Genomic DNA, 26,775 nt, shown 5'->3' on the forward strand with positions numbered 1-26,775 from the left:
GTTGTTAATTAACGTCGTGCTTTGTACAGGGCGAGCTCCAGCCCTCGCACTTCCAGATGGCCGTGGGGGTCCCGGCGCCCATTCCCGCGGGATGCCCGCACCCGGCGCAGAGGACCACGGCGATCCCATCCCTACGCGATCCCTGCAAGAGGGGGTCGGGGGTTGCCTGCACCCCCCGGGCCGGGCATCCATGTGGAGGGGTCCCGGACCCCCGCCCCACACCGGACCCGACGCCGTCGGGCCCCGCAGGCCCTGCCACGGCCGCGCCGGAACGTACCATCCGCGCCGCGGGAGGAAGCGGTCGGGGGTCGGCTCCGCCGGGGCCCGTGTTGCCCATCCCGCACCCCCCCGGCTCTGCGCCCATCAGAGTCCTTCCCGTCCGCTCCTGGCTCCCGCAGCGCAGGGATACGGACGGGATGCGAATGGCAACAGGGACACAGCCAACCCCCCCCCCCGCGCCCCGCATGGCCTCGCCCGCGGCGCCTCGCAGGGATGCCGGCCCGTTGGCGTGGAGACGCGCGGCGCTCCGCGGGCTCCTCCCCCGTGGGGCTCCCATTGGCTGCGGGCCCGCGCTGGGCGCCTCGCAATTGGCCGGCGGTGCCGTCGCTCGGGCCGAGGGGGCGTGGCTGCGGCGGCAGCGGGGCGGCCCCGGTCCGTAAGAGCCGCGCCCCGCCCGGCCCCGCTCATTCATTGCCCACCCGCGGTACCGGCGCCACGGGCCGGCGGCGATGCCCCGGGCGGCCGGGGGCCACCGCGCCGAGCCGCCCCGCTGCCCTCGCGGCCGGCCCGGAACGAACGGGCTGGGCGGGCGGGGGGCCCGATGGGCCGCGGCTAGGCCGGCGGCGGCGATGCGGGCGGCAGGATGCCGCGGCTCCCGGTGAAGAAGCTCCGGAAGCAGCTGAAGCTGCTGCTGCTGCTGGTGCTGCTCACCTTCGCCGTCTGGTTCACCTACCTCCACATCAGCCTGGTGCGCCAGGGCCGCGCCCTGCGCCTCCCCTTCGCCTACGGCAGAGGTAACGGGGGGGGCGAGGCGAGGCTGTCGACCCTCGCTTTAACGGCGGCGGACAACACCGGCGGGCACTCCCCGGTCCCCATCACCCCTCGGTGCGGTTTGGGGTCCCCCCCAATGAGTGGGGGATGCCCCCCACGGCGCTGGGCTCCCTGACCCCCCCCACCCCGGCTCCGCTCTCACCCAGCGCCCCCAAGGTGGGACCCCCCCCCCCACAAGGTGAAACCACTCCTCCCAAGGCGGGTCCATCCCGCATCACCCGGGTGGGTCTGGGGGGAGCAGGACCCCACCGCGGGCACCTCGTGCTCTGCCCTTGTGCCTTTGGGATCGGGGGTGACCGGGAGAGAGCCAGGAAGGTCCCCAAACAGCTGGGGGGGGGGGTTCATCCCCTCTCTCGAGCGGCCCCGTCCTCGTTTTTCCGCCTGCCGCTTGGCTGCGATGACAATGAGGCCATTTATAGCCACTGTTGCTGCCTGGAAGGGGCAAACCCAACCCGCCCATCCTTGCCCAGCACTCTCTCAGCCTGTGCTTCCCTATCCAAATAACCCCCTTCCTTCTCCGACCCTCTGGACCCCCGGGATGCGATCCGGGATGCTCCGAGGGGCAGGTGCTGGTTGGTGCCTCGCGGTTCCGCTTTGTGAGGAACTGCTGCCGGTTTTACCCTTGCAGACCTCATTGGGCTGCTTGGAGGGGACATAAAACTCCATGGAATATTTGCTGTGTGAAACTTGAGCTGCTGCGATTCTGCTCGGACTCCACTTGTGGGGTTCGTCCTAAAAAAATAGGGAGGAATGAGAGTCGGTGCTTGTTTAGGCAGGGAATGGCAGGGAATGGCTTCCCTGGGCTCCCGGAGCAGCTCTGGAGGCTGGTGAAGGCTCTCAGCCGGGAAACCCGAAGTTTCCCACTGTAGCGGCAGCATGAGCCTGCAGATTTTGGGGCCTTACGGGGAAATGGGGATAGCAGGGACCGTGCATCCATCCCCGCGGAGGAGGGGTTACGGGGAGGCTGCGCCGCTGCTTCCCCTTCCCCGCTGCAGGGTCGAGCCTCATGGCAAAGCCACAAGTAGCAGCGGTCTGATCGCAAGCGGCTGCCCGGGGTTATCCTGGGTCATCCCGGGTTATCCCGGTTGAGGCAGGGCCGAGCTCTTCCTCTTTCGGCTCCGGCGGCCTCGGGCAGCGGGAGACGGCACCGGAGGATTTCCTGGCACAGGAGGATGCTCGGCGCGGTGCCCGCGTGTGCCGCTGCCTGCCCTGGGGTGGTGGTGGGGGGGGGGGTTGAGGTGCTGAGCCCTGTTCCTACCCTCCCTCACCTCCTCCCTACGTGCCCGGCATCACAGCCTATCCCGCGGGATGCTCCAAAGGGGGCTGTGCTGCTGCTGTGGCTTCTGCAGGGGAAGCTGGACCTCGCCTGGGCTGGATCCTGCCTTTCTGTGCACAGATGCTGCTGCTTGCACTGGGGTGCTGAAAGCCCTGTGAGCGTGGGGCAAAGCCAGAGTTTAGGTCCCACGGAGGCTTTTGGAAGTGCAGTGATGGAGAGGGGCTGGTGGAGGGGAAGGGAATGGGATGGATGGAGCCTGGGGAAGGGGTTTGGTCACACGTAGATGGATCCTGGTCCTGCTGCTGCAGTCCAGTACATGATGCTCCCCTGGGCTTAGCGGGTATCCTTGGGCGAGTGAGTGGAAGGAAGGGGGGGTCACTGTGCCCTCCTGGCTCCTGTGTCTCCTTCCTCCTCCTTCTCGATCCATGGCATCTCTCACCATCCGGGACCTGCTGTGGGGAGCTCTGGTGTGTCCTGGTCCCAGATCCCATAGGGATGGGGTGGGGTGCACATCCCTGGATCTGGAGAGGGTGCTGGGCTCTTCAGCATTGCCTCAGGGGCCTGCGCACCAGAAGGTGCCTGAGATTTGGAGATTGGGGTTTGATTTGTTGGCCCCCATGAGCCAGAACCTGCTGCTGAGGCTGCTGCAGCTGCTGGGACCTCATCACACAGAGGTTAATTACTCATTAGATGAAGCATCACCAGCAGATGCACGTCCTGGAGGCTGAAGGTGCTGGGCATGAGGCTCTTCAGCAGCGTGGGGGGGGGGGTGTGTGTGATGTGGGGGGACCTGGCAGTGGGGTTTGGGGGAGCACGGTGAAGATGGGGTGGTATTATTTGGGGTACCAGTGTCCCCTTGCCCCATGGCAGCCCCACATGGAGCCAGAGGATCTGGGAATTTGGCTGGGAGCTGCTGGTGCCCCAAGAAACTCCCCCCTCTCCTCATCTTCTACAAGTAGATAATTACCCTTCTCTGCCTAATTGAACACACAGATTCCTCATCTGGAATAATGAGGCCATTACGGTGCTCTCCCGGCTGGAAACGCTGAGGCGATGGGGTGGGAATGCTGGTGTGCCAGGTGGGGAGAAAGGGGGAAAAGATGCCAGTGAAATCCTCAAATGGCTCTTGGCCGGGGCTGGTCCTGCTCCTGCAGCCATCCCGCTGGGGCATGTAGGATATTGGTGCAGCTGGGTTTTGGGGTGGTTTGCGGCTGGATGAGCGCAGGATGCATCCTGGAGGATGCTGAAGCTAATTCATGGCTAAAGCAGGGCCACTTGGGGAGGAAAACCCATCTGGGCCTCTTGATACCGCCTGGAGCTGACTGTGTGCATCCTCGTGGATTCAGCTGAGAGAGGAGCCTCTGTGTGTGGGAGCAGGGACCCCCCTGTGTGGGATCCAGAGGGCTCCAAACCTGCGCTGAGCCAGGGGCTGTGGTGGTTGGATGCTCTTTGTTTGGCTCAGCCTGCAGAGCCTCGTCCTTCCCATCCCTCCCTGGGGAATTGTCCTTCGGGGTCTCGCAAGCCGGGAGGAGGTTTGGGATGAGCACAGCAGCGTCCGTCCCCCCCCCCCCGCTGCAGGGATAACTCAGCCCCTCTGGGCAGCGATTGTGGTGATCGGGTTTTAATTGGGAGGCTGAAGCGCTGCGGCTGCCGTGGGCTCCATCCCTTTTGTCAGGGATGCCGGGAGCAGGGGGGGAGAGGATGAGAAAGAGCCCTTTGAAGAGGAAGGGCAGCGGGGTTTGTGAGGAGCTGGTGCTGCTTCCCTTGCTCTTGGCATTGCCCATTCTCCTGTCCCTGCTTATAAAGGCACCAGTCCCTGGAGGGACACCCCCTCGGTGCCGGGGAAGGCAAGGTTTGGAGCTGAAAGCTGCCCAAAAGGAGGGTTTGGAGCCAGGGGAATGGGCTGGTTTGTGTCACCAGGACCCTTCCTCCATCTCTGCTCTTTGTCACTGCGCTGGCCCTGCCGAGCACGAGCAGATGGGAAGCGGATGGATGGATGGATGGAGGAATGAGCCCCATCTTTTGGCTGGGAGGAGGCTGGGGGTGTCTTGGGGCTCTTTGGCAGATGATGGGGGAGAAGTATGAGAAAAATTTGGCACGTGCCCGTTGTGGGTGGTTCAAAGGCACCGATTTGGCTCTTAAGAGGCACAAGAGGCTTTGAACCTCCCCCAGACCTGGTCCCCTTGGCAGTTGTGGGGGGTCCCCAAAAAGTCCTTTGAAGCCGGGGGAGATGTTGGGGGGGTCCAGGGCTTGGTGAAGTGAAATGAAAACGAGTGGGTTGTGTGGGGTGGTTTATCCTGAGCTGCCCTCCTGATGCTGCTGCGAGCACCCCAGGGTGGGATGGGGCAGGGTGCCTGGTCCTGGTCCTGTCTGTGCTCTGGCCATATCTACCTGGAGTGACAGCGTGGGGTCCCCAAGCTGTGCTCAGTGCTGGAGCCCATCCTCCTGCCCACAGGCTGTGGGGGGGGGCTCAGATCTCCCCTTGTAACCAGGGGAAAGGGATTTGGGTCCTGCCTAAAACGTTCGAGTTTGGGGTGGCCGAGGGTGGGAGCAGATCCCTGGGGGTTCATCCTGAGCGTGAAGGGCAGGAGCAGGGATGCAGCTTTCCCAGGGATGCTTCGCCCTTCGCTTTGTGCCGCTCGGAGCCGTGTGGTCCCTCCCCAGGGGAAGGACGGATGCTGTGGGTGCGATTGTTGCTCCGGTCCCTGCAGAAGCCCCTGGAACTGGGGATGCTTTTGGCACGTGTGTCCATGTGGGACGTGTCCGTGGGTCCCGTTGGGCCTTGGTGACAGCAGGAGAGGAGAGCAGAGCTCTGCCCCTTCGTCGCTCCTCAGCCACAGAGGCTCTTCAAGTCCTGGCAGCTTAAAGCCTTTTAAGAACATAAAAAGACATCAAACAACCGATAAAGCACATCCCCTGTCCCCTTTCATGTGGGCCTTTGCTGCCAGTTAATTCTGTGCTGTTTTCCTCCTCCTGGGGCTCCGTTTGAAGCCTCCTTTAACTGTGGAGCTGTTGATGCTCTGCAGCGAGCCGGGGTCACTGTCGCCTCCTCTGTGCCTAGGAAGAAGGCAGATCCATATGGAAAAGGGGCTCTGGAAGGCCCGGCTGGCCAAGCGCTGTGGTGATGGGTCCTTTGGCTGCACCATGTTCCTCCTCTGGCCTGGCTCTGCCGTGATGGAGTTGAGATGGTATCAAAGGACCCATCACAGCCGCTCATCCAGCACGGATCCTGAGGGATCTGATGTGATGCGATATTTGCTCATTGCTGGTGTCCAAAGGGATGTGAGCGCATCCCGAGCCAGTGCCAGCTGCGTGGCCGCGGTCACAGCCCCATCCTGTGCCGCTGGCTCCGGCATCAAAGAGCAATTGAGGGAGCGTGGTGGTGATGGAGCAGTGAGAGAGCCGGGCTGGGGCAGCCTGGAGAAGAGAAGGCTCCTGAAGGGGAGACCTGAGAGCAGCTCCAGTGCCTAAAGGGGCTGCAGGGAACCTGGAGAGGGGCTTGGGACAAGGGCCTGTAGGGACAGGCCAAGGGGAATGGCTTGAACCTGCCCGAGGGGAGACTGAGCTGAGCTCTTAGGCAGAAGCTCTTCCCTGTGAGGGTGCTGAGGCGCTGGCACAGGGTGCCCAGAGAAGCTGTGGCTGCCCCATCCCTGGCAGTGCTCAAGGCCAGGTTGGACACAGGGGCTTGGAGCAAGCTGCTCCAGTGGAAGGGGTCCCTGCCCGGGGCAGGGGTTGGAGCTGGATGGGCTTTTAGGTCCCTTCGAACCCAAACCACCCTGGGATTTCATGGTGAGCGTGGTCCCACTGGAGCTGCTCCGGCTCCTTTGGAGCTGGTGGTGTCTGGAGGGCAGAGGGTGCGAAACGAGATGTGTCAGTGGGGAGGATCCGGTTGCTGTTGGTGCATAGGAAGGACCTGGGTCCCTGAGCTGAGTGTGTCATGGACAGCATGGAAACACCAGGGCTGCCTCTCCTGGAGGCTGTTTGTCAGCTCGAGCAGTCTCATGGCAGCTCCAATGGCAGCTCCACTGCCAGCCCTGAGCGATCCAGCATCGATTTCCATTGCTGCACCCGAGAGGGACATCACGGGCTCGGTAAAGAGCTTGAAATGAATTGGTTTGGGGTAGATGGGAATAAAATCCCTCGCTCCTCCAGCTGATGCATCCCCTGCATCCCTGTGATGGCAGCGAGCCCCATTCACCTCAGCCCCATCTGTGTCACTGCTGTCACTGGGCCATGTCCCGGTGCCAGCCCCAGCGCTGCGGAGCCGGGAGCATCCTAGGGTTTTCCTGGCAGGCAGTGCTGTTACTGCCCCAGAGCTGGGGGGGGTCTCCCCTTCACGCAGCAGAGGGGCAGGATCCCCTCCCTGAGCTGCTGCTCACGCTCTGGGGGTGCAGCCCAGCACATGGCAGGGGGGTTCTGGGCTCAAGCGCTCACTGAAGCCGGGTCCTGGGGAGCTGCTCCTCACCCAACAGCCCAAGTCCTCAGGCTCCATCCCATCTCCCCCAGCCTGTGTCTGTGCTGGGATTGCTCTGAGGCAGGAGCAGGACCTTGCGCTTGGCCTGGCTGGACTCTGTGCTCCTGTGGGCTCCTCTCCTCCATGCCAGGGCAGCTCAGGCTCTGGGTGCTGAGAGCGGAGCAGCGAGCACGGAGGGAGCCCTCATTGGGAGCAGTTCGGAAGCACACGAGGGGCATCTCCAGCGGAGTTGGAGGCTTTGGGAAGCGTCCAGGAAGCTGCCGGAGAACTCCCGGCTCCGAAAGCCAAGGGAAGAAAGGGGCAGTGTTCGGGTGAGAGCTGCAGGGAGCTGGGGCAGGAGCCTGTGTGAAAGGGCCTCTGTGCTCCCCAGGGCACGGGGGATGTGGCTGGGATAGGGGAAGGGGAAACCCTTCTCCCCTGGGAGGCATCGCCCTGGTCTCTGTGCTGTGTGATGGGGTTGGTCCTCGGTCTCCTGCACCCACTGCCTCAGCCCGAGCACTGCTCCTGGCCCTGGCTCGCTGTCTGGAGGCTGCTGTGACTCAGAGCTGGCTGGTTCCATGGCGTGTGCAGCTCCTGCCCCTGCTCACGGCTCTGACAGCATCAGCATCGCTCCGTGCTCGCTGGGAAGAGCTCTTAATGCATCCCCACACAGCATCCCTCCGGGTGATGCCATCCTGGAGCAAATGGGTCCCTCGCTCATCCTCCAGACCTTCCCCCATCCTCTCTCCCCCCGCTGCCTGCCTTTGTGTGGCCTTTGTGGTCCCTCGGAGAGAACAAGAGGCAGTTTTAATGCTGGATTGGTTGTTGCACGGTGCTGCCTGTGTGTCCGGGGGATGCTGGGGAGCAGCCGTGCGGTGCTGGGGGGATGCAAAGAGAGAACAAAGCCATTGGGAAACCAAACCCCTTCCTCCCAGTGCTGCTCTCTCCTCCTCTTCTCATGGCCCTTGACCTGCTCCTCTCGTGAGGTTCAGACCGAAGGGTCTCGATGCTTTGGGAGGGAGGAGCAAATCTATGCTCATTGGTACCCGGTGCCCTCTCCCTCCCCTTCCCAAGGGCGCTCATTTCCAGTTCCCACACAGGCTCATCAGCACTGGGTGTTTGGTTAGGGGCTGCCCTTGGCCTTCCCGTCCAGCATTTAAATAGCAGGGAACAAGCTCAGTGCAGAGCCCGGAAGCCTTTTCCTGGGGCCTGGCTGATGCTTTCGCTCCTCCTGGGATGCGGCACCTTTCGGAGCGAGCGCTTCCCTCCCCACCTGGAGAAGAGAGGGTTTCACTGAAGGCCCTTGGGCTTTGAGCCTGGGTTACTCAAACCCCATCAGAGCAGCGGTGACATTTGACTTGGACACAAACCCGAGCAGGGAGCACGAGCCTTGTTCTGCTCCTTTAGTGGCTGAGAGGAGCTGCTTGAGCATCCTGCTGAGGATGGAGCAGGGTGGTGAAGAGGGAAGGTGAGCAGGAGATCATGGCTTTGGGTCCTGGGACCCTCCAAGGATGGATCATGCTGCAGGGAATGTGTTTTCTCTCCCTTTCCTCCAATTTATAGCAAATCTCTTATTTACCCAGTGCCAAACCCAGGTGTGGTACCCAGAGGGGAGTGACTGTGTCCACCCCATCCCTGAGGATGCAGCCTGGGATGCTGCTGGCTCAGGTTTGCTCACCAGGACCTGGGGCTTGGCAGCAGAAGCCCGTGGTGGGGTTAGTTGATCCTGGGGACGGGACTTGCAGTGTGGCTCCCCAAGATCGCCTCACAGATGGATGCTGAGCTGGCAAATCCCATGGGAGACAGGTTCATCTGCCCCAAGGCCAGGAGAGAGACCCTGTGTGGGTACTGCAGATCCAGCTGCTGCATCCATCCCTTGGCAGGTCCCTTGGGAGCATTCAGCTCCTCAGTGCTGTGGTTAATCCACAGATCAGCATGGGGAGGGGGGAACATGCTGTCCCCAGCGCTCTGTGCCAGAGCATCATCCTCTGTGGCCTTGGTACAGGGAGGATCAGCTTTATTCCCGCTGCTGAGCATCCCTAGGAGTGATGGGGGTCCTTGAGAGCAGAGGAGACAAGTACTCGATTCAGTCCCACTACTTCCTGTGGTGCTCCACATCATCCCTGCATCCCCATGGAGGATGGAGATGGGCAGGGCAGGAGGGATGGGATGAAGATGGGTGAGGGGAGGAAGGAGTCAGGGAGCTGCCAGGAGGGAGCTGGGGCTGCCAGGGCTGAAGAATGGCTGGGAGCAGAAGAAGGGGCTTTAGAGCTGGATTTCCTGTCCTCGGGAGGGGATGGGATTTGTGCTGCCATCTCCAAGGAGACGCCGGCTGTGCTGCCGCTGGAATACTGATGGCACTGGAGCATGTCGGGGGCACCGCGAGCCCCTCCTTGCTGGGCTGTGGGGTCTGAAGCCACCCAGCAGCTCCCACGGCAGCAGCCACTGGGGCTGTTTCACTCGGTGGGGTTTGGAGCCGCCCAGGCCTTGCCTTGGGGGGAAAGGGGCTGTGGAGGGATGGGGGGCATCTTGCCATAGCCTTGGGAGGGTTTTGGTGAGCCCCTTGGGCGATAGATGCCCATGGCCAGGGGACAGCGCTGCTTGTTGCACCTGGGGCTCCCCTGCATTGTGGTAAGGGGGTGGCTGGTTTTTGGGGGGACCCGTAGGTGTTTGTGGTGGTGGCTCTTGGACACCCAACTCTGAGCAGCACGTTCATCATCCCTTGGTGCTGGTTTGAAACTCTGAGCTGTGCGCCAGAGCTGCAAACCCCCTCCATCCCCCCAGGGTTGGGGTGTGTGGCTGAAGGGTTCAGAGGCACCCACTCCGCAGCCCAAAAGTGGTGGGTTCTGTAGGGGAGGATCTGTAGGTTGGGAATAATTAAGGCAGCACACGGTAACAGAGTTGATGTGCTGGGGCTGGTAATGAGTTCTTCACGATGGTGTTGGGGTGGGAAGATGGGTTTGGGGACAATACGTCCGGGGGGACTGGGAGCCGGTGCGTTCAGGGCAGTGATGCTCCAGAAGGATGCATCCCTGAGGATGGATGGGGAGGCGATCCCACAGGAGCTCCTCCGGCCGTGTCCTGCGTAAAGGCCGAGAGCTGGGCAGCGGGGGGGTGCGATTGAACCTGGTGCCGATGAGCTCTGCAAGCTGCTCGGTGCAGATGCGAGCCGGGTCCCGCAGCCAGAGCGGCCCCGGCTCCCTCCCCTCGCGGCGGTGGCAGCGCCTGCCCTTCCCCTGCGGGCCGGGGGTGCCGTGGAGCGGGGGGAGCGCACGGAGCCGGTCTCACCGCATCCCCCGCAGATGGAGAGAGGCCGCCGGAGGTGACGGACCCGGCCCGGCGGCCGCCGGCAGCGGCGCGGCGCGGGACCGCCGAGGACTCCAGCGAGAGCCGCGAGGAGGAGCCGGCGGTAACGGGGGAGCCGGGGCCGGTTCGGGATGGAGGGGGGGGACCCGTGGGTCGCTGCTCCTGTGCCCCACACCCGGCCAAGGGGGCTCCCAGCCGTGCCCAGCGGAGTGGCTGCAGGGCCGGGGGGGGGGGGGCAGCCTCTGGGTCTGCCCCGCAACATGCGGTAAAGCATCCCCGAGGTCCCACTGGCATTCCAGCGAGGTGCCCTGCGCATCACAGTGTGCTCCTCCGGGAGGAGTCTGGCATCTTCTGCCTGCACTTCCCTCCTGTGTAAGCTGTGGCAGAAGCAGAACCAGCTTCAGGCTGGGTGGGAGATGGGAAGAGGCTGGTTGTGCCTGGCTGGGGAGCAGGGTGATGGGTGAGGAAGGAGAACCCTGCTCTGACCAGTCCCAGCTCCTCATAAATTAGGGAAGGGACAGACAAAAGAGGACACTGAGGTGCCTGGAGAAGGCACGAGCTGGTGCTGGGTGAGGAGGGGGACAGCAGGAATCACCCCTCAGCTCTCCCGGGAGGAGGGTGAATCCTTCCATTGCGCAGGGCACGATTCCGCTGCTTCCCAAGGGCAGCCCTCGGGATGTCAATGGGCTCATCTGGGCTCTTTGCTAGTGATGTCTTTGGCACTAAGTGCATCCCGAGGGCAGCGCTTTGCGGGTGCCGCAGTTCCCCCTTGGGCTCCACTGTCTGGGTGGCGGAACGGTCCCTCTTTGCCCAGCTGAGGCCATGGGGGATGATGATGATGATGATGGTGAATCCTCCTGAGAGAGATGTCAGGGATCCCCCATCTGCCTTGGTCCATCCCCAGAGAGAGCAATGCTGAGTGCAGGCGTCTCCATGGGCTGTGCCACTGGCCAGGTCCGCCAGTGACAGGAGGAAAGGAGGAGGATGCTTTGAGTGGCCTCTTCCTTGCCACCCATCACCCTTTCAGCAAGCTGGGGGCAGGTGAATGCTCACCTGATGCCTCTAAATTATGAGACACAAGGGACTGGATGTTTGATTCCCTTTAAACGTCCCACTTCCTCTGCCTGCGGGTGAGCATAGAGACTGCTTCTGCCCGTTTGGAGATGGAGCCCAAACCACTCCTTTTCCACTGGCTCTTCAGCCCAGCTGAACGTTCAGCTGAACAGAAGACTCCCTGTTCTGGAGCAGCCTCTCCTCAGCAGAGGAAGGGAAATGAGTTTAGCTGGAACATTCTGACCCTGCTCCCCAGGACACTGCACTGATGTTTCCTGCCTCCTCCTGCCCCTGCTTTCCTTTGCCTTTAACCTTGAAAGCTCCCCCTTGGTTTGGCAGCGCTCGACGTCCCAAACGAGATGTTTGCTCTAGGGAGACGTCCCGCAACCACTGCGGGGCTGGTCCTCATCCCCCATCTCTCACCTCTCCCTCCTGTTCCTGGGCAGAGCGATGGGCAGGACTTGGAGGGATGGTTTTCCAGAGGCTCCCGGTCCAACCGAGCCACCGCGCGCCCCAAGCTCAACCTGACCAAGCAGCCTTTGCCCTGGAATGAGCAGGTAGGTGGGCAGGGAGCAGGAAAGGGGGTGATGGAGGAGGAGGAAAAGGTCCACCTGGCCCCTTGTTGGGCAGACCCTGTCCCCCCTGCGTGCCAGGCTCCAGAGCCACCTCCGTCCATCCTCCTCCTTGCTCTTCATCACTCATCCCGGAGGCTCTGCGTGATCCTGGGGTCAACATGGTACCCATGAGGGCACCTCCTCGGGTGTGTGCCCTGGGTGTGCATCAGCCCCTCATCCTCCGTTTGGGTCTGTAAGGGGACATCCTGCTGCAGTCTGGATGGATCCACGCAGAGCCTGTCCCCTGGTGCTGGCTGTGCCAGTGGGATGGGTGCTGGGCATGGGGGAAGGATGGGGCTGGGCTTTTGGTGTCCACACAACATCCCACGTCCAGGTGCACTTGGGACCCAGAGGAGCAGCAGCAGGGGGTTACCTGCTGGGGGCTGTGCTGTGACCCTGGGGCTGGCACAGGGATGGGAGCTCAGTGTCCCTGTAGGAGAGCTGAGGCTGGGCAGGTGACAGCCCTGGGGCTCAGCATCCTGCCCTGACGCTGTCCTTGGAGGGGAGGGGGATGTGAGGAGGACCCCGCTCGTCTCCCTCTCGTCCTGCAGTACAAAGGGAAGGCAAACTTGCACGTCTTCGAAGACTGGTGCGGAGGCGCCGTGAGGCACCTGAGGAAGAACCTCCACTTCCCACTCTTTCCCCACGTGAGTCGCGGTGTGATGGTGCTGGGTCAGAGGGAGGGTCCTCTCGTCCCCTCTGGGTGCTATTGGACCTGCACTGGCTGTGGGCTTGCTCCTCAAGACCTTTGCTTGCGGGCCGTTGGGTTGGGTTGGGTTTGGGGCAGGTAGTTCCCAGCAGAGCAGGGATGGAGGGAGAGGTGGGTGGTGATGAGACCTCCATGTCCCCTCTGGTGCTAGGGGCACGGGACCCTGGGGTAACAAGGAGGAGATGGGCTGGGTGATGCTGGTGCAAAGCATGAGGCTGCGCATGAGCTGCTCGTGCTGTCATGTCCCTGTCTCCTCTGCAGACCCGCACCACAGTGAAGAAGCTGGCGGTGTCACCCAAGTGGAAGAACTACGGGCTGAGGATTTTTGGCTACATCCACCCCTTCAAGGATGGTGAGTGATGGAGCTTGGCCTTGGCTCCCCTGCAGCAACGTGGAGAGGCTGCCTCCTTCGCCCTTCTTGGGCCACACAGGGACAGGAGGAGGGCTCTTAGAGACAGACCCAGACCCTGGCTGTCAGGCAGGAGGATCCTGAACCTTTTTCTCTTGTGGCTTCAGAGGCAGGTGAAGCCCTGATCTTGTCCAGGACAGAGCCAAGATGTGGGGTCTGGGTGGCCCATGACATCCATTCATCATCCATCCATCCATCCATCCATCCATCCATCCATCCATCCATCATCCATCCATCCATCCATCCACTCATCATCCATCCATCCATCCATCCTTCCATCCATTCTTCCATCCATCCATCCATTCATCATCCATCCATCCATCCATCCATCCACTCATCGTCCATCATCCATCCATCCATTGTCCATCCATCCACCCATCCATCCATCCATCCATCCATTGTCCATCCATCCACCCATCCATCCATCCATCCATCCATTGTCCATCCATCCACCCATCCATCCATCCATCCATCCATTGTCCATCCATCCACCCATCCATCCCCATCCATTGTCCATCCATCGTCCATCCATCCACCCATCCATCCCCATCCATTGTCCATCCATCCACCCATCCATCCATCCATCCATCCATCCCTGCTTCCCCATCTCACAGCGATGCACCGGGGCTGAGCCCATGCCCCTGAGCTGCTGTATCTCCCTGTGGTGACCTTTTCCTTCTCTCTCCATAGGGGACTTCCAGTTCTCCGTGGCATCTGATGACAACTCGGAGCTGTGGCTCAGCTCTGATGACAGTCCAGCCAACTCCCGGCTGGTCGCCTTCGTGGGCAGGGTATGTGTGTCCCGCTGCACCCTCTGCCATCCCCACGCTGGGAATGCTCCAGCTCCCACCGAGAGCATCTCCTCCCTCAGGGCCTTGCCTCCAGCACACTGAAAACCACCCCAGGGCCCTCCCGGGCATCCCTAGTGCTCACTTAAGGGGGTTTCAAACCCTTGGGACCTCTTCAGCCACCGCAGGTTCTCCCTCTGCAGGTCCCTGTGCTGCTGCAGCAGCTCCCGCAGGGAGAGGACGGGGTCTGTGTGGGCTTGGCCAGAGCAGCTTCTGCTTCTTTATCTGCTTGGGAACTGCTGGGCTTCTTCAGCCTGGTCCCATCCCTGCCCCTGCTTTGGCTTCTGAAGGACCATCAGCCCCTTGGTCCCATCCCGGTTGTAGCTACCAAAGACCAGCTTATGCCCCAGAATAGGAGGTCTGATCCTTGCTGCTGGGTTTTCTTGGTGCTGTCTCCCATAACTGAACGCCCCATGGTCTGTCATGGCCTTTTTGGGATCTTGTTGGCTGGTGACAAGCTTTTGTGACACGAATGCCACCAGCTTGGGACAAGGAGGTCCTGGGGCAGAGCTCCTGAGGTATCCCCTGGCCTGAAGAGCAGCACAGGACGGTGCCCGATGGAGGTGGAGGAGAGAGCCCATGGGAGTCTGGGCTCTGTGCCCTCTTGGTCCATAGTGTCCTGGCGGTGTCTCACGTGCTCCTGCTTCCCTCCCCAGCTGGGCACCGAGTGGACGGCGCCGGGCGAGTTCACCAAGTTCAGCTCTCAAGTGTCCAAGCCTCTGCGGTGAGTGCGTCCTCGCTCCCGCTGCCCGTGCCAGCAGGATGGAGCTGGGGCTCCCAGGGATTAGACCCTGGCCATGGTCCCTTCCCAAAAGGCAGGAGGGCTCAGGGCTGGAGCTCAACCCACCGTGCCCCCAGGCCCATGGCTTGAAGGTGCTGGGGTCTGCAGCCACCTCTGCAGACCATGAGGTGGGGATGGGGATCCCCTGCTCTCATGGAGCTGCAGTGGGATGGGGGAGCAGTGCCCACCCCACGCTGCTGTCCCCTTGCTCCAGCACGGTTTAGCCTTAGTGTGAGCAGGACAGGGAGGGCTTCCTGAAACGGCTCCCTTGGAAGGTTTCCTCCCTCCCAGGCTCCATGGGAGCAGGGCAGCTCCCCTCGCCTGGCGCTGTCGCTCAGTGTCAGTGAGTTCTAACCGGCTTCTCCCCTCTCGCAGCCTCATGTCCTCCAGGCGCTACTACTTCGAGCTGCTGCACAAACAAGACGACCGAGGTTCAGACCACGTGGAAGTTGGGGTGAGTAAATGCTCCCCCCCACACCGTGCTCCTCCCAGGGCTTGTCCCATCAGGAGCCAGCGCCGGGGCTCTTCCCATGCGCACTGGAACGCTTTGTCCTCATCCTGGGCTCATCTCCCATCTCCTTGGGCTATTCCTGCACAGGGAGCCTGGCACAGGCGGCTCTTCTCTGTGCACCCAATCCTTTCATTCCAACGGCCTTTTGGGAGCCCTGCTGTCCCTCCCTGTGCTCCTGCCCGATGTGCTCCTGTAATGGGTGCTAACGGAGCAGCCCCTCTGCTCCAGGCTCCAGTTCAGCCTGGCCAGCACCATCCCTTCTCCTTGGCCTCCTGCAGAAGGGCTGGCAGAGGTGGAAGGTCCCTCTCAGAGGAGCCCATTGCCACAGGCAAGGCGAGCCCAGGCTCTGTTAGATGAGGGCAGGCAGGTCCCCGGTCACTGTGTGCACACAGCAGCCCGCTTGCTGCCTGCGCCCGGGGTCAGTGGTGGCGGAGACGGCTGAGCTGATGGAGCTGGGTCCCTTGTTCCTTCCCCCCTTGCAGATACCCTGAGTTTCAAATCCGAACTTGCCTGCGGAGTGTGTGTCAGGAGCTGTCTTTGGGAGGGGAAGCTGCTGGCTCCCTTGCAAAAGGTTTCCTTTCTCCCAAGCATCATCAATCACTGGAGGCAGACCGGTGCCAGCAACGCACCGGGAGGCTGAGGACACCCCTTCCTGGCTGCTCTGCTGCTCAGCACCAGCCTGGCCCTCGCCGGGCTCCAGCCCCCCCCACATTGACAGGATCCGAGCTGCTGCTGTGCAAACAAACAGAGAGGGGAGGTTTTCTTGCTGGGGGTGGGAGGGGAAGCCTCTATTGTTCAGGAAAAGCAGGGCAGGACCCTGCGGCTCCTGCAGGGATTTCAGGGCTTGTCCAGACAAAGGCTCCTGAAATGCTTTTAAGATGCACGTAATGGGCTGAGTGCAGGCGGCTGCCGAGACCCTCTGGACCCGGTGCATACCTGATTGTGTGCAGCCCTGCGGGGCAGAGGAGGCTGCCGGGGGCTCTGGGTGCCTTTGGCTCTGATGGGTGCTGTGGCCTCCTTGCTCCATGCCTGGAGTCAATCCCACCCGCAAGGCAGGACCCGTGGCTGCGCTGCCTCCCGTGAGGTTACCGATGCCACCTCTGACCGGTGGGATCAGTGCAGGCGCATTCCTGGGAGCAGAGGACGCGGCAGGACCCATCGTAGGGTGCTGGGCTCAGCGGCTGCATCCTGACCCCTGGCACCCTCCTGCTCATTCCCTTCTCCTCCTCTTCTTTCCTAGTGGCGAGTTTTCCTCCCCAGCTTGAAGTTCGAAGTGATCGACTCCTCCTACATCTCCCTGTACACAGGTAAGAGCCAGCGTGTCCGTCTGCAGCCACGGCAGCGGCATCTCAAGGGGCTCTGTGTGTTGGTGCAGGGGAGAGACAGAACCAGAGCCTGGGGAGGGGGGAACCAGGTCCTGGGAAATCAGATCCTAGAATCCCAGAGTGGTTTGTGTGGGAAGGGACCTTAAAGCTCCTCCAGCTCCAACCCCTGCCCCGGGCAGGGACCCCTTCCACTGGAGCAGCTTGCTCCAAGCCCCTGTGTCCAACCTGGCCTTGAGCACTGCCAGGGATGGGGCAGCCACAGCTTCTCTGGGCACCCTGTGCCAGCGCCTCAGCATCCTCCCAGGGAAGAGCTTCTGCCTAAGAGCTCAGCTCAGTCTCCCCTCGGGCAGGTTCAAGCCATTCCCCTTGGCCTGTCCCTGCGGGCCCTTGCCCAAAGCCCCTCTCCAGGTTTCCTGCAGCCCCATTGGGAGCAAGGGGTTGCAGTGGGTAGGGATGATGCTAGGAGCATGCTGTGACCCTCTTAAGAATGGACACACCACAGAAACGCAGCTCTCCTGGTGCTCCCACCTCATCCCTGCTGGTGAGAGCACGGGGGGCTGGCTCCATGGCCTGGCCCTGAGTTAGTTATAAGGAGCTGTCGTGAGTGCAGGGATGGATGGTGCAAGGTTTAATTAAATCTATAGATCTTCTGCTTCCTGCCCCTTCCCTGGCCGTGAGGAAAGATGTGATAGATGGGTCCTGCCCCAGTGCTCAGTGCACTGGACGCTGGTCATCAACCACGGCCTGGAAGGTGTCGATAAGGCAGGAGGGGACAGGCAGCAGGCAGGGATCAATGAGGAGAAGAGGGATGGAGGGGTATCGCTGGTATTGACGCAGGTGCCCGTGAGATGGATGATGTGTGGATAAATCCCCCCACAACCACTATCCATTAGTGCTGCCTCTTTACGCTTCTCTTTCCTGCTTCCCAGCTCCCCTGGAATCCAGCTGCATCCCAGGGTGAAGCCGCATCACTTGAAGGGAGCCCATCGCCATGGTGTAGGGGCTGCCAGCAGCGCCCAGGGCATCCTCCTCCCTTCCCCTTCCCCAGGCTTTTCCAGGCGTTGCAGCCCAACCTCAGCCCCCAATAGACACGTTTGGGGAGCCTTTCCCTGCCGCAGGCAGAATGTGGGGCTCGGGAAGGGGGATTCTGCTGCCTGGGGAGCTGCCTTCTCCCCTCCAGCTCCGCAGCAGGCCGGGCTGGTGCTGAGGCACCCCTGGGTGCTGGGGGCAGGCACCTCTGAGCGTGGTGCAGTGACCGGAGCGCAGTGACCCGCTGCGGGAGGTGCTGGGGCTGGTTGGCGAGGCTGATGTGATGCCTCATCCCCGAGCAGAGGCACAACCAGCTCCTCTTGCAGTCACCTGCACTGGGACTTTAGGCCCTGTGTCCTTGGGCTTAGAGCTCCCCTTGTCTCCGAGCCTGGTGAGCGATGCCGTCGTCGGGGCCGGGCTGACATCAGCTGTACCCTTGTCCTCCAGTGCTCATCGGTTGATGGCAGTCATCGTTAGGCTGATCAGTCACAGCGTCTGTGAGCATGGGAGAGCCTGAGGAGCTGGGTTTGCCCTCCTGCAGCATCGGCTCTTGCTCCCCTGGGAGCAGGAGAATCCAGTTATAGAACCCTCCCAGGGAAGAGCTTCTGCCTTATCTCCAACCTGAGCTTCCCCTGTTTCAGTTTGAACCCAGCACCCCTTGTCCTGTCGCTGCAGCCCCTGATGCAGAGCCCCTCTCCAGCATCCTTGTAGCCCCCTTCACACACTGGAAGCTGTTCTGAGGTCTCCAGGCTGAACAGCCCCAATGTTCTCAGCCTGGCTCCATACGGGAGCTGCTCCAGCCCCTGGTCGTTATCGTGGCCTCCTCTGGGCTTGCTCCAATCCTCCGAGTCCTCTTGGCAGGGAGGGATGGAGAGGTTGGGAAGTGCCGCCTTGGGGGCTGCTCCTGGGGCAAAGCTCTGTTTGTGCCTGTGGGGCTCAGCCCCTGTCCTTGCCTTCTCCAGATGAATCAGCCCTGAAGATGAACCACGTGGAGCACATCCCGCAGACCTTGGCCAGCCACAGCGGGAGCTACCTCTGGGAGGCTCAGCAAGACGAGCACGGGGCCGACATGCTCAAGTCTGACCCCAGGGACACCTTCTTCCTCAGTAAGCGGCCGGGATCGGATCCTTGTGGATCTCTGTGGGGTTCTGGGGGAGGAAAAGACAGCACCTGGCTGCTGCAGGCACCCAGAGCATCCCTCCCACCCCGCTGCCCCATCTCTGGGGTGGAGAGCATCTCTGCTGGGGTCTACAGGGGCCAAGCTGGGCTGCCGGCTACGGCGTGGCTGGGTTATGGGGTGGCAGGACGCGGCTTGGGGCTGAGCTGCTGCTGCTTCTCCTCAGCCCCTGCGATCGAGGCCTCCCGCGTGGAGAACGTGCTGGTGCCCTGTGCCTACAGCCCCACCTACGTGGTGAAGGACTTCCCCATCGCCCGCTACCAGGGCCTGCAATTTGTGAGTGCCTCCCCATGGCGGGGCCGGGGCCGCGCTCCCGTGGGGGTCACAGCGAAGCCCCCAGCCGGGGCCAGGCTGTTTCCACCCATTAAAACCCAGGAGAACGCGGCTCTCGCTGGAGGATCCAGCTCAGCTGGAGCTGGAGGGGTTGAGCCCAAAGCCCCACGGGGTGCTTGAGGTGCTGGGGGTCAGCTCAGGTCCTGCCCCAGCCCCGTGCCCCGGGATCGAGCCATGGCTGGGGAGGGACTCTTCATCAGGGACTGCAGTGACAGGACAAGGGGTAACGGGTTCAAACTGAAACAGGGGAAGTTTAGATTGGATCTAAGGAGGAAATTCTTTCCTGTGAGGGTGCTGAGGCACTGGAATGGGTTGCCCAGGGAGGTTGTGAGTGCTCCATCCCTGGCAGTGTTCAAGGCCAGGTTGGATGAAGCCTTGGGTGGGATGGTTTAGTGTGAGGTGTCCCTGCCCATGGCAGGGGGTTGGAACTGGATGATCTTGAGGTCCTTTCCAACCCGAACCGTTCTATGATTCTATTCTATGACATTGCCGTGCTCCTGTCCCCAGGTCTACCTCTCGTTCGTGTACCCCAACGACTTCACGCGCCTCACTCACATGGAGACGGAAAACAAGTGCTTCTACAGGGAGTCCCCCCTCTACCTGGAGAAGTGAGTGCTGGGGCTGGTCCGTGGGGCTGGGTGGAGGAGCAGCGCTGAGATGAGGCGTCCCCAGCCTCCGGCCCCCATGGAAGGGCCACCTCCAGGCTGGCTCTTTTCCCACCTCTTGGGCACGTCACAGCCTCAGACCCGGCTGCGCTCCTGCGGGTGATGGGTTCAGACTGAAACAGGGGCAGTTCAGGTTGGAGACAAGGCAGAAGCTCTTCCCTGGGAGGGTGCTGAGGCGCTGGCACAGGGTGCCCAGAGAAGCTGAGGCTGCCCCATCCCTGGCAGTGCTCAAGGCCAGGTTGGACACAGGGGCTTGGAGCAAGCTGCTCCAGTGGAAGGGGTCCCTGCCCATGGCAGGGGCTGGAGCTGGAGGAGCTTTAAGGTCCCTTCCAACCCAAACCATTCCAGTTCTATGATGTTGGGGATCCCAGCTCCCTTTGGAGCCGGGCTGTGTCCCGGTGCCCTATCCGCAGCCGACTGAGCAGCTGACGTGTGTGCGAGCACGTCCCTTCCCGTTCGCTCCTCCCTGATCTCCGGGACCTCGTCCTTCTCTCTCTCCAGGTTTGGCTTTTACAAGTACATGAAGATGGATGAAGAGGAGGAGGATCCACGTCAGCGCCCGTTCCTCTTCCTCAACGCAGACAGTGAGTCACTGCTCCCCGCTGGCAGCGCTGGCACGGGGCTAAGCGGGCGCATCCTGCCCAGCAACCCATCTATCCAGAGATGCAGCCGCTTGGGATGCCTCCAGTGATGCCCGGGCTCCGGGAGGGCAGGGCTGCTTGGAGCAGCTTGTTCCGTGGGCTCCCTTGTCATACATCCCACTTGGCTCAGCCACAAGTGCTGTGGGATATGGGAAGTGGGATGCTTAGGGTTGGGATTTGCCCACGCTGCTTCCTGAATCCATGTATCTGCTTCTGGGCTGGAAAGCAGGGAGGGCTCCACATGGCCGCAGCTGTGTGCAGTGCGGGGATGCTCATGCAGGAGCCAGGCTCTTCAAGCCTGCCCTGGGTCTGCTCTGGGATGGAATGGGAGCGCTGCCAAGGTGCTGCCAAGGGTTGGGGTCAATGGGCAAAGCCTGGAGCTGCCAGCCCTGGCGAGCATCCCTCAGTGCCCACCAGCTCTATCCCTCAGCCGCAGGTTAATCTCTTGGTGGGACGGGCTTTGCCTCCTTGCCTCCGGCCAGCACCTGCAGGAGCTGTGCTGAGCACCAGGACCCTCGGCTGTTTATCTCTGCCTTTGCTCTCCAGATTTCCTCGAGGATGAGGAGGAGGAGGAGGAAGGAGCCGACAGCCCCGAGCCCACAGAGCCACCTCCCGAAGCCAAGGAGAGGAGCTTCATGCCGGTACCCGGAGCCAAAGGGCAGGAGACGCCGCCGGTCACCAGGGATTATGGACACGACCTGGACTATTACAGCTTCGGGCGCAGGCAGGGCCCGGCCCGGGATGAGGCCATCCCCGGAACACCGGGGCAGGCAGGAAGGGGGAGCACGTCCCACCAGCCCAGCGCCAGCCCCGCGCCCGGCCTCCGGGCGCTCCATGGCGAGGAGGACGAGGGCCCTGCGCTGGAGCAGGTCCACGGGAGGATGCTCAGTTGGTTACCCCAGGAGCCCAGCGAGGGCGAGGAGGATGACCTGGGGCTGCTGGCATCCTCGAAGCGTGCCGGGGCCATGAGCCTCCAACCCCGCCGCGCTGCTCCCATCTTCGGTGGCAAAGCCAGGACACCAGGTCCCAGCGGGGCTGCAGCACCCAGGGAGGACAGAAAGGCCCAGAAAACCCAGGAGAAGGTCTACGTGACCCGGCTGCAGCCGGGGAAGCGCAAAGCCCCGGCCCGGGAGCCGGCTTTCCCCAGCCTCTTCCTTTACCCAAAGCCTCTCAAGAAAGTCCATCTCCACTCCAGGACCCCCCAGAAGCATCCCATTGCCTCCAGCAAGCTCCGTGCCGTGCCTGGGCACCGCAGCCCCTGGCTGCTGAGCAGCATCTCCAGGGAGAGGGGCGCTGCCAGGCAGAAGAACCCACGTGCGGGTGGCCGGAGGTGGGAGCCGAGGCTGGGCACCGAGCGGCGGGCGCTGCCCGGGCTCCTCGCGCTGGGGACCCAGGGGCTCTTCAGCAGAGAGACCCAGGAGGACGCAACCCCTGCCCCGGGCCGGGCCGCGGCCACCGCCGGGTACAACTCCTCAGAGGCGACGCTGGTGACGTCCTTCCTGAAGGTGTCAGAAACAGCAGCGTCCCAGCAGGAGGAGGCGAAGGGCCAGGAGGAGGAGGAGGAGGAGGAGGAGGAGGTGTCCGACTACAGCTACGAGGCGGGGGAGCTGCAGCAGAGCTGGCTGGAGGACTCCATCAACTGGCAGCGGACGTTCAGCGTGAGCGCCGTGGACTTCGAGCTGCTGCGCTCTGACTGGAACGACCTCCGCTGCAACGTGTCGGGCAACCTGCAGCTGAGCGAGAGCGAGGTGGTGGACGTGGTGGCGCAGTACATGGAGAGGCTCAATGAGAAGAACGGAGGGTAGGGAGGGAGCAGGGTGCGGGTGGAAGGCGGGGGGACGCGTGTTCACCCCTGGAGGGGGGGTTCAGGCCAGCTCTTGAGCAAGGGAGCTGTGGGGAGCAGAGCTCGTGATGGTGCTTTCGTAGGATCATAGAATGGCTTGGGTTGGAAAGGACCTCAACCTCCTCCAGCTCCAACCCCTGCCCCGGGCAGGGACCCCTCCCACTGGAGCAGCTTGCTCCAAGCCCCTGTGTCCAGCCTGGCCTTGAGCACTGCCAGGGATGGGGCAGCCACAGCTTCTCTGGGCACCCTGTGCCAGCACCTCAGCACCCTCCCAGGGAAGAGCTTCTGCCCTGATCTAACCTGAACTGCCCCTGTTTCAGTTTGAACCCATCCCTGCTTCTCCTTCCCCACAGCATCTACACCCTCCTGAGGATCATCAACGTGGAGAAGCGCCGGGACACGGCGCGGGGGAACCGGTACCTGCTGGAGCTGGAGCTGGCGGAGCGCGGGCAGCGCACGGTGCGGCTCTCCGAGTACGTCTACGTCCTCCTGCACCAGGACAAACAGGACGACAGCGCCGAGGCCAACCCCGAGGGGCTGGGGCTGGGGGCCACCGAGTCCCCACCAAGCACCTGGAGCATCCTCTATGGAAAACCTGTCCTGTGCCGGCCCCTGCGGCTCAGCTGGAAGCAGGACGTGATGGTGCACTTTGTGGTACCCGGTAGGTGACGGCAGGATGCATCTCTTGGGTCTCTGCTGCTCCCCCTGCCCTCAGCATCCTCCGGGAGGGCAACCCCTCTGCTCCCCAGTTGCATCTCCAGGCTGGCCCGAGGAGGAGGAGGTTATGGCTTCCAGTGAGGTGCTGAGGTTATGGCTTCCAATGGGATGCCGAGGTTATCGCTTCCCATCAGAAGGGTTGTTGGTTTGGTTGGGCAATGGTGAGCCTGAGGGACGTTTGTGGCCATGTCTTGCAGTGAAGAACCAAGCCCGCTGGGTCCAGCAGTTCATCTCAGACATGGCCCATCTGTATGGGGCCACGAAGGACCCCAACTTCAACGTCATCCTGGTGGACTTTGACAGCGAGGACATGGACGTGGAGAAGGCGCTGCAGGATGCGCATCTGCCCCGGTACCCACCATGGGCCCCACGTCCCGCTGTGCTCCCCCAGGGTGCCAGTGGGGGTTTGGGGGCTCCTCGTGGTGGGACGTGGCTCACTCAACCTGCTTCTCCTCCCCACCCCAGCACGGTTCTGTCTCCTGCCCCCTTCCTCCTCTTCTTGGGGGTTTAAACTTGCTTTCCATGAGGAGTCAGGGATGCAGAAACCTCCTCTGCCTCCATGCGGGGACCCTTGGCATGAGTTGTAGGCTCTCCAGAAGGTCCCCTCCCCTCGCCGGTGGTCCCTGTCCCCCTCTTGGCTGAGTCCCTTTGGTCACCAGCACTGACGTCCCTGTCCTGTCCCCAGCTACCAGTACCTGCGGCGCACGGGGAACTTCGAGCGCTCGGCCGGGCTGCAGGCTGGCGTGGACACGGTCGAGGTGAGCCGGGGAGAGGATTCAACCCTGACCTTGGCTTCCCTCCCGGGGCTGTTTCACCCTGATCCTGCTGCTCGTGTCTGTCCCCTCCCGCAGGACGGGCACAGCATCGTGTTCCTCTGCGACCTGCACATCCATTTCCCCTCCAACATCCTGGACAGCATCCGGAAGCACTGCGTGGAGGGCAAGCTGGCCTACGCGCCCATCGTCATGCGGCTGAGCTGCGGCAGCTCCCCCCGGGAGCCCAATGGTGAGCGGGGGCCCCTCCGCCCACCCCACCTTCCCCCTGGAGAATGTTTTGGGTTACATTTGGCTGCATGTGCTTGTTCTGCGATGATGGGGTTCGAGGCCAAGGGTGCGTGAGGGGCGCTGGGTGCGATGCTCCCCGAAACCAGGCTGTGCCACGGTGCACCATCGGGGAGGTGGCAGTGATGGGGAGCAGTGATAGGAAAAGGGGTTGGGATGGGGCATTCCCTTGTAGTGGGGGGAGCGCAGAGGTGATGGCCTCGGATCTGAGGGTCCCCCCACTGCTCCCCTCACTGCTCTCCCCACCCAGGCTACTGGGAGGTGAACGGCTTCGGCCTCTTCGGCATCTACAAGTCGGACTTTGACCGTGTCGGGGGGATGAACACGGAGGAGTTCCGAGACCGCTGGGGCGGGGAGGACTGGGAGCTCCTGGACAGGTGAGAAGGGGGGGGTCCCAGCAGCCCCGGCCCTGGGGAGGGCTGGAGATGGGGGCACATCCCAGGGGAAAGCCGCTCTGGAAAACCCGCGGTGCCCTCCCTCGAGTGGCAGAGAAGGGGCAGACCCTGCCTGGGGTTGGGGGGGACACACGGCTCCCTCGGCCGGGGTGCCCCCCCTGAGCGCTGTCCATCGGCCGGCGCAGGGTGCTGCAGAGCGGGCTGGAGGTGGAGCGCTTGCGTCTCAGGAACTTTTACCATTACCACCACTCCAAGCGCGGGATGTGGAACGCCCGCAGCAAGAAGCCGCCCAAGGACTAGAGCCGGGCCCGGAGCCGCTGCCCCGCTGCACCCCCACACACACACACTTGGAGGTGATGGGCGCCCGCTCATCCGGGGCCGGGGGGGGGGGGTCTTTGTAAGGGTCTAATTTCGTAGTCAGAACCGAAGTTATTAACTCAGTAGCGCCGGGCCCGGCCGTGGGAGGGATGGAGGCGAGGCTCATCCCGGAGCCGGGGATGCTGGAGGTGGGAAGCGGTACCCGAACCCGCAGCCGGTGCTCGCCCTTCCCTGGGTCACCCCCAGCCACCCAGCACCTTGTCCCGGTGTCAGGCTGGACACTGCGGGGCTCCAGTACCCACAGGAGGGCGATTTGGGTCCCTGGGGCTCCCCAAACCCTCCCCTCCTCATGTGGAGCCACTGTGGAGGGCAGAAAGGGTTTGGCTCTGCCCTGCGGGGTGGGAGCCCGCTGCCGTGGCCGTCGGGATGGGGGGCAAAGCCCCTTGGCATGAGGGGCTGGCGCTGCTTGTGCCTAGGGTCGGGGCTGGGGTGGGAAAGGGCAGAGCCCAAAGCAGGTACGTGAGCAGGGGGAGAGCAAATGCTGTTTCCAAGCTAATTTCTGTGAAATTATGAGGTAGGAAGCTGTTTTCAGGAAGTTTTGTCTGGTTTGGGGTTGTTTTTTTTTTTATTTTTAAAAAAAATTAAAATCATTGTCTTGGCCGGGATTTTCTTCCTCTCCATCACCCTTCGCCCCTGTCCCCTCGCTGGGGTGGGAGGGTGGCTGTGCAGGCTGGGAGTGCGCTTTTGGATGCAGGAGAGGGGCTCTTCATCAGGGACTGCAGCGATAGGATAAGGGGTGATGGGTTCACACTGAAACAGGGGAAGCTCAGGTTGGAGCTAAGGCAGAAGCTCTTCCCTGTGAGGGTGCTGAGGCGCTGGCACAGGGTGCCCAGAGAAGCTGTGGCTGCCCCATCCCTGGCAGTGCTCAAGGCCAGGTTGGACACAGGGGCTTGGAGCAAGCTGCTCCAGTGGAAGGGGACCCTGCCCGGGGCAGGGGTTGGAGCTGGAGGAGCTTTCAGGTCCTTTGAGCACAAACCAGGCTGTGGTTCTGTGGTCCGATCCTATTGCCCCCTGGCAATCCCCGCTGCAGCACCCAGGAGGGCTCAGGGCGTCCTCCAGGAGCGTGGAGCTTGCAGGGAGCCAGTGGGTGCTCGGCGCACGCCCGGGCTTGCAGCAGGCTCTGAGCCTCCGCCCCACACCTCGGCCCCACCCAGGCAGCTGCCTGCGCCCCACACACTGCATGGGGGCTCGGGGTGCCCCGGGGCTGGGAGCCGGGGGGAGCCGTGAGCTGCTCCGCTGGCTCCCGTTCATGGGATGGGATGGGATGTACCTGCCCCGGCTGCTTGAGTGCCTGTCCCTGCCGTAGACGTGCCTGGCATCGCGCAGCGTCTGTGGGCCCCACAAACCTCCCGTGGGCTCCTTCTGCCCCTCGACTGGGTCACCTTGTCCCTGGGATGTGGCTGTTGCTGTCCTCCAGCATCACTGTGAGCGCAGCCGGGAGAGCTGAGCCCCGGCTGCATCCCCATCTGCATCCCCAGGGCTGTGAGCATCAGCCGAGTCGTGGGGTGAGGATGGAGGTGGTGGCTCAGCAACCTGTTTGCCATCAAACAACTGCGCTTTGGGGGATTTTGTTCCAGATTTGGTACTTGTGGCTGCAGGGAGGGGACAGCCTCGGGGGGGGGCAGCGGATTCTCCTCCCCACGCTCCTCCTCTCCTCCCCACACTGCTGGTTTCTGAAGTACTTTGTTGTGGGTCGGGAGCTGCCCGACCTGTGGCCTGCGCCCTGATCCCTAAAGCCGCCTTTCCTTAGGCACAGCTTTTCCAGCAGCTTTCCAGCGGGAGAGCTCACAAAGCCACCGGCATCAGTGCAGGCACCAGGATTTGCTGCTGGTGATGCTGGGAGGAGCTGGTGCCCCCAGCACCATCCCCACTGGGGACACTGGTCCAGCCCCGCTGCGGTCCGGTCAGGGGCTGCCAATGGTGTTCCACTGGGGAAGGGCTGCAGGGTTTTGGTTCTGTGGCAGTGGTTGAGCTCTGGCTGCTGGGCCCATGGGGAGCCCCCGGGGACAGTGGGGTGCGGGCAGGTGCCCAGGGCTGGGTGAGGTGGTGGCCGGTGGCTCACCCCGTCCCAAGGGGATGCTGTGGTGACACTGAGGCTTGTTCGGGATGGTGGAGGGAACCACCAGCCGCAACCAGCCTTGCTATGGGCCTGCCCCGGCCGTGGGGTGGCTGGAGGGGGAGCACAGGAGCTTCCCCACACC

General features: G+C 62.7%; 1 protein-coding gene across 1 annotated transcript; it reads left to right on the forward strand.

Annotated features, from left to right (window-relative positions):
* Nucleotides 1-782: 782 nt before the first annotated feature.
* Nucleotides 783-25,179, forward strand: B4GALNT4 (beta-1,4-N-acetyl-galactosaminyltransferase 4). Its single transcript, XM_065685313.1, has 20 exons — nt 783-1,013; nt 10,082-10,188; nt 11,585-11,695; nt 12,304-12,399; nt 12,723-12,813; nt 13,561-13,661; nt 14,375-14,442; nt 14,875-14,953; nt 16,251-16,317; nt 18,327-18,470; nt 18,708-18,817; nt 19,382-19,482; nt 20,041-20,123; nt 20,727-21,981; nt 22,377-22,684; nt 22,938-23,091; nt 23,426-23,498; nt 23,592-23,745; nt 24,052-24,178; nt 24,382-25,179. Exons 1-20 carry the CDS (start codon nt 863-865, stop codon nt 24,494-24,496), a joined length of 3,495 nt encoding a protein of 1,164 aa, XP_065541385.1. The 5' UTR covers nt 783-862; the 3' UTR covers nt 24,497-25,179.
* The last annotated feature ends 1,596 nt before the right edge of the window (nt 25,180-26,775 follow it).

This window comes from Lathamus discolor, chromosome 6, assembly GCF_037157495.1.
Source record: "Lathamus discolor isolate bLatDis1 chromosome 6, bLatDis1.hap1, whole genome shotgun sequence".
Taxonomy (NCBI): Eukaryota; Metazoa; Chordata; class Aves; order Psittaciformes; family Psittacidae; genus Lathamus; species Lathamus discolor.

Excerpts from the sequence above, each read along its gene's own strand:
- B4GALNT4 (XM_065685313.1), top strand. The coding sequence starts at position 863 with ATGCCGCGGCTCCCGGTGAAGAAGCTCCGGAAGCAGCTGAAGCTGCTG. Across the intron at positions 14,443-14,874 it reads CAAGTGTCCAAGCCTCTGCG|CCTCATGTCCTCCAGGCGCT; the intron begins GTGAGTGCGTCC and ends CCCCTCTCGCAG. Across the intron at positions 23,746-24,051 it reads CTCCCCCCGGGAGCCCAATG|GCTACTGGGAGGTGAACGGC; the intron begins GTGAGCGGGGGC and ends CTCCCCACCCAG.